Source organism: Ischnura elegans, chromosome 12 (assembly GCF_921293095.1).
Source record: "Ischnura elegans chromosome 12, ioIscEleg1.1, whole genome shotgun sequence".
Taxonomy (NCBI): Eukaryota; Metazoa; Arthropoda; class Insecta; order Odonata; family Coenagrionidae; genus Ischnura; species Ischnura elegans.
This window is the reverse complement of record NC_060257.1, coordinates 67,575,511-67,587,986: the sequence shown is the minus strand read 5'-3', so window position 1 is coordinate 67,587,986 and position 12,476 is coordinate 67,575,511. Positions and strand designations below refer to the sequence as shown.

Genomic DNA, 12,476 nt, shown 5'->3' with positions numbered 1-12,476 from the left:
CTTTTAAATCTTTTAGTGCCAGCCTGATTTGCCCGGTATGTTGAAGAATGCCAGGGCTTTTTTTTTTTGCGAATTTATAGGTTGGCGCTTGAATGTTTACATAAAGCCTAGTATGTATTTTCAGAAACAATTTTTTTTTTAAATTTGCTCCCAAAACTTACGGGTATGTTAAAGCATGACAGATACTAAAAAATAGTTACCAAAGCTACACGAAACACCAAAGTAAAATACGTGAGCGTAAAAAAAAACCAGCCAATAGATTGGCCTTTGGCACTCTTCGCTCATACCTACCCGGGCCAATGAATCTATAAGGGTTCATAATTTGAAGATTTGGGCATTCATATTGATGTATTCATTTTCTTGTTACCAGAATTGTATTTTTCTTCCTGCAGGCACTGAGTTGGAGACTCGAGCATTCATGGCAATATGTGTTGAAACAGCTGGTCGTTGTGCACTTGATGATGTTCGAACTCCTGTCTTTGTATTTGAGCGATTATGCTCGATCATTTATCCGGAAGAGAATGATATTGGAGAGTTTTTCCTTACTTTGGAGAAAGATCCACAGCAGGAAGATTTTCTTCAAGTAAGCTCTAGTCTGTAGAGAACTCTTGGTACATGAAAGGAATGTGACATATCTATAGGAATGTGCCCTTATCACCTTACTCCTGTTTTGCTTTAACACAGATCACAGTGTTGTATTATGTATTTCTTGAAGAAATTAGATGAGGTTTACCTTCCCTTTTCACCCTTCTTGAGTGTGGGAGACAATAGGTATCTGCTCCTTCGTAGACCATTGTAGTTTTTAGGATACCCTAATAATTACAGTAATATTTACGTCTATGTAAATTTTTTATCAGTATTACCTAGATAAACATTTATAGCATAAATAAAGCCCTCTTACAAATATATTAAAATAGCTTTATAATGCTTTTACTTAATATTCTACATAGTTTATTAAATTGATCTCAAAAATTCTCTATAGAATTTCAGATAGATGGTTAGCTCTGAGAGGGTTAATGCTTGCCCTAAATTTTCATTGTTCACTTTTTTGCGTAACTTCATGTAATTCTGTTCGATTCATTTTGCTTATTTTTTTTAACTAAAAAAAAAAAAGGAATTTTTTTCACCAGTTTGCTTAAATCCTTCAAACCAGACTTTCTGTGCATGAAAATCTACTTGCCGAATGAAGTTATCTTTTTCCTGTAACTTCTTTTTCTTTGTTTTTTTTTGTTTTATGTTCTATCATACAGTGGAACCTCGTTAAAGCGAGTACGGGCTATAGCGACACCCCCGCTATTACGAGAGATAGCCGATGCACCGTCAATTGACCCTATAATAAGGGTGTTAAAAAAATTCGTTTTTACGAGACCCTTTCGGTGTTGGCTCTCGCTATAGCGAGGGTTTCACCGCCGGAAGACTTAACCTCTGTAATTGCTAGCGATCTGTTAGAAATGAAGCTAATGGAGTGCTCAGTCTCAAATTTATGTGGTAAACTGTCGTTCGATAAATGTAATGATTGACGAAACAATGCTTTGCATGATTTTTATTCAGTGCGGCGCTTATAAATTGTTTGAATAGTTAGTCGTTATTAAAGTAAGGAAATTTAGTGATGCAAAAAAACATCGCCTTTCGTCTGGATTTACGCTTACGTTTATCGGATAGATGTTTATCTGTCGCCGCACCACTCCTGTTCCTGTATATCTGTTCGCAACAGGTATATTGGCTATTATTTGCTCCACCTCCGGTAAAGCGACAATTCGCTATAGCGAGTGTTTATTCGTGCACCGTGGGGTGTCGTTATATCGAGGTTGCACTGTAGTTGATATTTATTAATTTAGCTCAGAAATTTAATCTGCATGCTGTAATTGTTATAGTCGCCTATAATTGTCACCTGTAATAGTCACCTATGTACACATTTTACTCGTTATCAGTGAATATGCTAAGAGTAATTTTAAGTACAATTCCTTCTCTTTTGTATTGATCTGAGTGTGAAAAGAGAAATTGTTTGTATAACGTAAATTTGTTGGGTTTTATCATGTATTCATGTTCATTTATGATGCCCACAGGGTCGGATGCTTGGAAACCCTTACAGCAGCACAGAGGCTGGTCTTGGACCGTTAATGCGTGATGTCAAGAACAAAATCTGTGTTGACTGTGAGCTTGTTGCTCTTCTTGAAGATGACAATGGTATGGAGCTCCTAGTCAACAACAAAATCATTTCACTGGATCTTCCTGTTAGAGAGGTTAGTTTTATAAGTTATGTCTCAATGGTTAATTGTTGAAAAATACAACTCCAACATGTGCAAACTAATGAAGGCAAAAAATCATTTGCGTTGAAGTGTATTCGAACCTGGATGTCTCAAGTGTGGACCATCATTAAAAAAAAAAATTTGGATTTCTCATCCGGTGTTCAAATACTTGAACTACCTTGGCATCTTTTTCATGTGCTGAGTTTTTGTGTTTGCGGGTGACTCAGTGAAGGTTTGCCACTGTCTAGTCTGTGGTTAAATGCTATATTTGATGGCATGTAAGACATTTAAGGCGCACCCTCATTTCTGTACAATATGCACAAGAAAAAAAGTCAGTGCTAAGATGTCCCACCCTTACAGCTTGAGTTAGTTCCTTTTAGATCTTATAGTATCATATAAATCAAAACGAAGTATCGGTATATGATAATAATTATTATCGAATTATACCATCAAGCTCCTTCGATATCTGGCTCCCTACTCCTTTGATATTGCAAAGTGAGCAAAAGATAGTAAAACGTTATGCATGTAAAATAACAAATAAACACAAAGTAACGTCACATAATAGTAATGAGCTTAATGATAACAATAGCAATTACATCAGTCATCAGTTGAACTACACAAATATACTTCGTTAAAACTTTCGCGGCTACTCGTCAAGTTAAATAAAAACTTCAAGACTTCAGATTCCCTTTAGAAAGCGACCAGCATTGGTCGGGAAACGTAGGGGCCACCCAAGAATTGACACGGCAACATAGCCCAATAGTTTTTATTTAAACATATAAATATATATTAGTAAATGTAATGGAGTCAGTATTGAACATTAGCCCAAGGAGGTTGAGCCTTCACATATTAGGCAGTGGTGATTTTTTTGAGTGTTATTACTCAGGAAAAAAGGTGCATTGTATGTGCTGTTAAATATGGTAGTTGAATATTTTAACTCCAATATGATACCTGTTTTTATGAAGTCTATATAGAGTGGCTTATAGATTTACTTTGCTTATTGGATTTACTTCATGTTTTTTTCTTAAGGTATTCAAAAAAGTGTGGTTGGGTGAAGGTGGAGAGGGTGAAGTGATGAGGGTTGTGTACCGTATGAGAGGTCTTCTCGGCGATGCCACGGAGGAATTTGTCGAGACCCTTGATGCACAGACTGAGGCCACGCTAGACAATGAAGAAGTTTATCGAATGGCAAATGTGATGGCGGAATGTGGAGGGTTACAGGTAAGTTTTTGTTTACTACCAGAAGTGGCTTCATTGGTTGACATCAGTATCTTCATCTGATTTCCAAATTTGAATAATGAGCTTGAATACTGAATATACCTTGAATATAAGAATCGAATAATTTAACGTCTCATAATGTCACAAAACTCTAAATGAAAATATTTTTCCCATTTTTGTAGATATTGGATCATTTCATTTTGTACATCCATTTATTTCTAGGTTTTAGATGTACCTAGGTACATAGTAGGTGCAGTATGACAACTTCTAGTGACTGCTTAACTGAAATGAATTAAAAAACAATTCACTGGAGAACTTTCCGTTTATTTTCAGTAATCTTGCACTCTATGATGAATTTGAATAAGTTCAAACATCATAATCCACATCATTTGAATAAATTTTTGTGAAAGTATAAAAAAATGTCATAAATTATCGGATAAAGATTTTGGCAAAGCAAGAAATGCCAATTATTACTGAAATTTCAAAGCTATATTTTATTCACGGCAGTAATTTAATTTCTTCCTAAATTATTGAATATCACAAATTAATAAATTTTTATTCAAGGCATTTAAGTATTTACTATTCATGCTCCCAATCTCAATGTACAACTCTTATGTAAGTACATATCTTAAATACAGAGCATATAATCTGATATTTTTGTTACTTATTTGCCTTTAGGTCATGTTAGAGCGACTTGCTGCCATCAAAGATGTAACTCGATCAAGGCCATTGCTTCAGGTTCTACTCAAACTGTTTCTTCTGTGTGTGAAGGTAAGTTAATTGCTGTGCAATCTATTGAGGCTATGAACGTTTTCAGAACACGTAAAAATGTTGCCTTAGCTATTGAAATGGTAGTTCATTGTTGTTTATGGAGCCTATTCTGTGTAACAATTATGATGGGTAGCATAAATTTCTCTTAACAATTTAAATGAAAGGAACTCATAAGTTGAAGAATGATTCTTTTTTTTTTATCGAGGTGTCCTAGTATTGAAGGAATAGACAGTGTTGTGCTTTGATGTGCCCAGCAAAATGGTTATTCACATAGGATGGAATGTGTTCATAAACATCAATTAGGCAACGAATAATTACTTATGATTGAATTCAAAATAGTCTGAGACCCTCATGTTTGTAATTGAACAATGGTGTGTAGAACCATGTCCTGAGTTTTTTTTTATCTTCACTTGATCATGCCCATAAATTTCCTGATTATCAAAATTTGATCAAATATCACCAATGTTGTCATACAGCTGATATTTATCCATTGCTTACTTCTCAAGCTAATTGCAACCCAAATTTGATGGTGTTAACCCTCCCACTTATGAGTTATAACATATGGACTCATGCTGAGTGGGTTGCCACTTTTCCATTACTCCTTAGCGTGTCATCCTTTGTTGCAAACACTCCTGTTAGCAATTCTTTTCCTCAAGAAAGGTTTCCCTGTACAGGTATATGAAACAGATATTTCTAACTACGTCACCAACTGATGAAAAGTGGATGGCAACTAATGTGCTTTCTTATTTTTTAACACGTTGCGTACCGGGGTATTTAAATTCCTAGGAACGCCGATTCTGGGAAATATGTGCCTATTAGGGCGTAATGCCTTTGGTTTAAACATGGTTAAAAAGCTAATGTTTAGAATATAACTTTACCCAATCAAACGTAATGATGCATCAATTCATTATGAATAATGAACAACAACTGGAAACGTACTAATGAATACGTATTGTACGCTTTAAAATTGTTTAGGTTGACGCGCCTAAATGACGAGAATCTTCGTCATCCGTCCGGAACGTTCGGGAAAAAAATGACGAGAATTCTCGCCATCCGTATGCAACGTGTTAAAAATGGGAATGATGGAAAGGAGAAGTTCACTTTTGGTTGTAATTTATCTTTCCCTTCTTTGTATAGAATTCTTTACATGAATTGTGATTTTAAGTCTGAATGAGCATCTCAGTTGTGGACAGATATCTTATCAGGATTGTTTTATTTCAGGTGAAAAGAAACCAAGAGCTTCTAACCCAGCCAGAACTAGGTGCTATAGGTGTTTTCTTAGGAGTACTGCAATTGTGCCTCTCTGCTGAGAGCATTGATGGTGTTGGAGCCAGTAGTGGGTCAACGGCTGCTCCATCGTCAACTTCCACTTCAACTGCTGGTCCAGCTGGAGCATCCCTCTCGGAGCAACTGCTTGACGTGAGTTCACATTACAGTCGGATCCGGATTTAACGTCTTCGCATTTAACGTTTTTCCGCATTTAGCGTTTATTTTTTTGGTTCCAGATTCATTCCCTATTAGGACAATGTAAAAATTATCCGTATTTAGTGTTTCCGCATTTTGCGTTTTTCTGCATTTATGGTCGTAAAAATTTGTCCCGCTCAAGATTTTTTTGCCCGATTTAACGTTTTTTCATGACGGTTCATCCAAATCTTCGAATTTATGCTCATCAACAAGAACAGGCTCATGAAAGTTTACCAAGAGTCGATAGAATCTACCGGGGAACGCTTCTTCAACTGCTTTCTTCCGCGAGCGCAGCACTGCGACCTTCAACTCGCAAGCTGGGTGATTTGTCTTCTCGTAATGTTTCGCTCCCCTTCTGATCCAAACACCAGGCACTTTTTGTATGAGATCCGATCTAATGGAGCAAAGTCATCCCTTAATAACCTCGAACTACCTTATCCTTCACTTGTTGAACTTGACTTCGATGATACGTGACGACTGATGACACGAGTTATCCTCCCGGGGGCCGCTACAATAATGGTTTTCTCGTTATGTTTTCAATGGATGGCTTATGCCCCTTTCAACTCTACTACCTACGGGCAGTCGATAATTAGCCCAATATTTTTTCAGTCGGCTACTTTCTCTTTTCAAAAGAGGAGGCCCAATATCAATTGCGCAGTTCACTAGAAGATTCTTTCTATAATCCATTCCAAGGTCAGTTTCCACGGAGGAACAGCGAAAGAACAGAGGAAGTGTTTCCCTGTCATGACCGTGAGTGACGGCATTCTTTCCCTGCGGAACAACATTATTTTACATCGTAATTTAGATATCCCGGAGCCAATTTACCGACATGCGGCTGGTTGATATCGATGTCGATTCAAAAATATCTATCTGGTGCTAATTAATGTCAAAAGATTTATTTTTATTTTATTTATTTATTTTTTTATTTTTTTGACAATCGGAGACTTGACGAACTACCACGGTCCATGGCTCTAAATAAATCGCTCATGCTGGTAAAAATCACCGCATACTCACGGTAGAATAGATGAGCGCGGAAAAATACGAAAATCCGGCAGGTATCCCTTGGTGGTTGACTTCGACATCATAACCCTGACGAAATTGCCAAACTCCAGAGGCACTGACAATTTTTCGGATGAAATCCAGTTCTGTTGAAGATTAAACCTTTTCACTTAACAGAGTTTAGCTAATCGTTATTCAAGGTCCAACCAAATTTTATTAAAAGCTGCCGAGAAACAAGGCGAGTCGGAGTCAAGGTGATCAGCGCGCCGCGTAAGCAACTTCTCCCGGCTCCATTCGACCTGCATGAGGCCACGGATATATGACAACGAATCTGGTGTTATCATCGTGTTAAATCACCATCGACTTGTACGCATACTAGAAATAAGATTCTACTTTTTTGGATGACCTCGAAATCCAAAATGTGCGCATAGGAGTCTTTTTAAAGGCTCATAAATCCCTTGTTTCGCCGAGGCAACAGAAAACGTTAAGTTGGCAAAATTCCAGAAAACCTCCCTTTTACTAGATATTCGGTAGTCTACAATTCGGGATTAGCGATCTTCTGCTGTCCCTTTACTTCACTCATCTTTATTGATGCAATGACGCTTTTTCGAGTACCTACTTACACCTTTTTTATTACATTAGAAATGCTATAGTCACCTACAGGTCACTTTTACAGAAAAAATTCTAAATTTCATCGAGATCACTGAAATATGCATAAAAATGGAATCACTAATGTCCACAATAATAATCCGTGTGGGAATGCTTTTAAGTTGATGTTTATTAGAATTTCCTAAAAATATTTCATTAAAACAATTATCATCCTCTCATTACTTATTTTTACTACCCATTTTTTTAGCCGATTTCTGGAAAGTATTATCCAACCTTCATAGGGCAGAGAACATTTCATTAAAGAATTTTTTGCTGCATTCAGCACCTTTTAGTTACTTAAAATAATATTTTTTATTCATAAAAAGCCATTCCAATCATTACAGACCCTAAAACCTGAAAAAAATGGCAGGTCCTCATTTAGTGTTTGTCCGCATTTAGTGTTTTAAATTTTGTCCCCCCTGAAAAACCTTAAATCAGGATTCCACTGTAATTGGCCCTGAGATAAATCCATAATTTGGTCAATAACAAATCATTTTTCCTATTTAATTCAATTATCAATTTCTAATCATTTTCATTAATTATATCCTGAACTATCAGTAAATGAATGATGAAGTGATTTTACTTTTTATGTCCCACATTTCTTTATTACAAGTACCAACAATAGTTTCAATATCCAAGAGGTATGTTAATGGTGCATAAATTAGTGGGCCATTAATTTGTGTACCATGACTTTGATGCCAAGTCATTTTTGACTGAAAATATCTGAATGAATGCATTTGAAATAGTTTCAAGAGAAAGGAGTATTATTGGGGTATTTGATATTTTTCTGGGGAGAACATTCAGTCCGCTGTGTTTAAAAAAACTTCTTATCTGCGGCAAAATTTGGACTCGTCATAAATTAATTTCCAGATTTTATCACTCAGGTTATATGCACTCTTAAGGCCATTTTACACGGTACACGGAATTGTGCAGGTTAGAGCTGCATTAATTTCTAAAATGGCGTGGAATTGCGTGAATGCGTGATTGAAATTAGAACATGGGCTATTTTGCCATCTCGCATCCACGCATTCTCGCACACGTTCTAGCAAATTCACCGCTTTACACGACGCAATTTTGATTGCGCCTTCGCACGTGCGTCAAATTGTGCAATTCCGTGTACCGTGTAAAACGACCTTTAGGGTGTTTTGGTGCCCCTTAAAAGTTCTGGTTTGAGGGCATTTGTCTCCAAATTCCTGGAGTTAACGGAAATTTGTATTCATGAAGGATCGAGTGGCTCGCATGGGGCTTTATATGTTATGCTCATGCTTTATTTATTACCATGGTCAGAATTATTTGTAGTTCATGACTTCAACCTATGTTAACTGTGCTCATCCTGCAGAAACGCAACCCATTATCACCTCTGTGTATTGAGCCCCCATGTGAGATAAATGTGAAAACGTTATACATACTGAACACCTCTATGCATCATACATATTTGTTTTGGACAAACCTTCACACTTGGTACCCTGATTACTAGCTCCAGAAATGAAAATTCTCAACAATAATTTTAATTTTAATTCTCTTTCCACACCATCAATTTATCTACTTGAGTTGGTGAACTTGATCAAATTTTCTCTGGCACATGAAATGAAAATTAAATTTTCTTCTACAAAATACTTACTGAAGCAATGCTACATATTTCGTATAGAATTTGATAAATCTTGCTTATGTCATTAATAATAATAATAATTTTATTGGTCCCAGGACTTTACAATGAAAAATTACATTTAAATTCGCCACTTTTCTGTCATGCTCAAAAATCTTTCTGCCAGAGTTAAATGCTCAAATTGTCCTCTCCTTCATGATGAATACAGGGCCAAAAAAAAGAATTATCGGAGATTATTGGAACTTTCCAAAAAATCCTATAACAATGAGAGGGTAATTTCATCTAGTAATAAGTCCAAAACATCTTGGGATATTATTCGAGAGTCAACGGGAAAGTTGCATCAGCACATTCTCCCTAGAATAGCTCAATCCAGTGATAATGCACACATTGATATCACAAATTTAGCAAATGAATTCAGTAACCTTTTTACAATTACACCACCATTACCCACCTCTCTTACCTCTTCTGCAAACTTGCTCCATAGTCCAGAGTCTAGTGCTTTTTCAATTTTTATTCATCCTTGTACGGAATCGGATTTACAAGCTATAATTTCAACCCTAGCTAACAAAAACTTTTCGGGCCCTGATCACATCCCAGGGAGAATATTATATCTCTCTTATAGATGCATAAAGGAACCTCTTCTATTTCTGATTAATGAATCCCTTACTCAAGGGATTTTCCCATCTTCTCTCAAGCATTCCATTATTAACCCTTTATATAAAAATAAAGGCTGCCCCAATAATTTGGATAACTATAGGCCAATTGCTAAACAAAATGTCTTATCTAAAGTATTTGAAAAAGTATTCTACAACCAATTAATGTCTTTTCTGGATAAATATGCCTTAATCTCCTCAAATCAACACGGCTTCCGTAAAAATCGCTCTACTACATCTGCTCTATTCCATGCCACCGACTTTATTTTGTCATCACTTGACAACAATCAAAAAACTGTAGGAATCTTTTATGATTTCTCCAAGGCATTCGATTTTGTGGATCACTCTCGGCTACTTCATAAACTTAATTATTTTGGAGTGAGAGGCATTGCCAATAAATGGCTTCAGTCATACCTCAGCAATCGGACACAGGCTGTCTCACTGTCTGTAAATGGCAGTATATACTCCTCCAAAAGTACTTCTACCACCGTAGGAGTTCCTCAGGGTTCAATCTTAGGCCCAATCTTATTTTTAATCTACATAAATGATTTAGCTCATTCCCTCAGTAATATTCCAGCTTCTAAAGTCATATTATATGCTGATGATACGAATATTTTACTTTCTTCTCCAACTCAAAATGACATTATTATGAGCTCTAAAAATGCAAATGATAGTATTTTAAGCTGGTGTACAGCTAACAAATTGATTTTAAACACACAAAAGACACACACTGTTCAATTTTGTGGTAATAGCAATGTTCTCGAGAGCATCCTAATTAGATTGGATAAAAAGTCTATTGAGAATGTGTCCCACACAAAATTCCTTGGTGAATACTTATGTAGTAATATGTCCTATGAGATGAACATTGACTTCTTAGCCAACAAACTAAGTTCAATCTGCTATCTATTAAGACACCTTAGGAACTCTGTTGATTTAAATATTCTTCTTACATTGTATTACGGTATCTTTTATTCTCGAATGTCATACAATATAATTTTTTGGGGCTCATCCCCTCATGCCTCCAAGGTGTTCACATTACAAAAACGTGCAATTAGAATCATTGCAAAAAAACCTTTTGATGCTCCCTCCAAGCCTATTTTTAAAGCACTTAACATTCTTCCACTCCCGTGTGTATATTTATTATCAATTTTAATTTTTGTACGTTATAATCTTGATTTGTTTATGCTCAATTGTGATGTTCACAAATATGAAACTAGGAATTGTAATAACCTTCATTATCATTCCATTAGGACTAACAGATCAAAGCTGGGCCCACGCGAGCTAGGCCTCAGAATTTATAATAAACTTCCTGCGCATTTGAAATCAATTCAGTCGATGGAGTCATTCAAAAGGAAGTTAAAATCTTTTCTTCACGAGAAGAATTATTATTCTGTTAACGAATACCTATTTCATTCCTCCTATTAAGCATTAATATCCTGTGAACATACAATTATTTATAATCTATTATATATACAGTAAAACCTCTATGTAGTGAACCTCTTTACATCGTAACCCTCTATACATCGTACCAACCCTCCGGTCCCGTCAGATTTACATGTAAATTTATAAGCAAACCTCTCTATAGTGAACCTCTTTATATCGTAAAACCTCTACATATCATAGCAACGAGAGACCCCCGAGACAGCCTAACTACCTCCGCATTTCGTACCGAGACAACTAGAGACAATTAATGCAGCCGCGATAACGAACATGGAATGACATTTTCAGCGATAAATGTTTCACGCTTATTCTTCTCTTTTACACATTTACTGTAATTTTCACGTTAACCATTAGCTAGGGCCATTTTGTTCCATATGAGAGCATACCTAACAGTAAATAAGAAAAAGGCAACGAACTATCCTAATCATTTTAAGCGACACTAAATGAAGACAGAACGCATCGTTTTCTCTTGACTCATGGTAAAAATTGCGCGATAGCACTCGCTTTCTATTACTTATGGCTTTATTTTCCTGTAAGTGCTTACATACTATGTTCAGTTAATAAAAGAGGCGACCAGCGCAGCCTCCCTGTCGATTTCTGTAACAATAAAGTCTGTTCATTGTCTGTCAGTTGGCTGTTCGTTCCCTGTTCCCTGACCAAGAGAGAACAGGCAGGCGACTGTTCGTAGAATGTAAATTGGAACGCCTTGTCTGTTCCTTGTCTGTGAGAAAAGGGTTACTTGTCTGTTCCCTCCCTGTTAAGAAAGCGGCATTCTCTGTTCCTTACCTGTTGGACCACAGACAATGAACAGGCAGGGGACTGTGCGCTGTCAGTTCATTGCCTGTTTTCTTAGGCTGTTTGTTCCCTGTTCCTTGACCAAGAGAGAACAGGCAGGCGACTGTTCGTAGAATGTAAATTGGAACGCCTTGTCTGTTCCTTGTCTGTGACAATGTGGGAAGATGGTTATTTGTCTGTTCTCTCCCTATGCGTATACTTTGTTCCTTAACTGTTCGCTGTTGCTAAGTTGGACATAATAGACAAGAGATAATTTATGTTAAAATAGAATTAAAAGTTGAAATTCATTTGAATGATTGTAAGAAAAACTTTTATTGTGCTTTCCCACATATTCCATTAGTCATATAAATCTTGAATAGTTGCAGAAAAGCAAGCTTTGTCATCATTAACAGAACAACCACTACATCAACAAATATTTCACATGCCTTCATCAAAGAAATATGTACTTCCTTAAATGAATACAACTCGGATTCTGCACTATGTCAATATAATACGTGTGATTTTAAAAGAGAAACACGCCTTTAAAGAATATTTATGAACACGATGATTTCACTTCTCACAAACAAACCTACAAGAAAGACAGTCCTCTGACAATGTTTGTTGGTTCTTATTGGCGACGTAACGCACATACGC

General features: G+C 36.4%; 1 protein-coding gene across 5 annotated transcripts in view; it reads left to right on the top strand.

Annotated features, from left to right (window-relative positions):
- Window positions 1-12,476, top strand: part of LOC124169304 (E3 ubiquitin-protein ligase UBR4) — a 163,073-nt gene that overhangs the window by 128,811 nt on the left and 21,786 nt on the right. For all 5 annotated transcript variants that reach the window (XM_046547875.1, XM_046547874.1, XM_046547876.1 and 2 more), the window contains 5 exons: window positions 393-583; window positions 2,067-2,243; window positions 3,279-3,470; window positions 4,146-4,238; window positions 5,460-5,657. In XM_046547875.1, coding sequence (XP_046403831.1) covers window positions 393-583; window positions 2,067-2,243; window positions 3,279-3,470; window positions 4,146-4,238; window positions 5,460-5,657 — 851 coding nt within the window. The remainder of the gene's footprint in view (window positions 1-392; window positions 584-2,066; window positions 2,244-3,278; window positions 3,471-4,145; window positions 4,239-5,459; window positions 5,658-12,476) is intronic.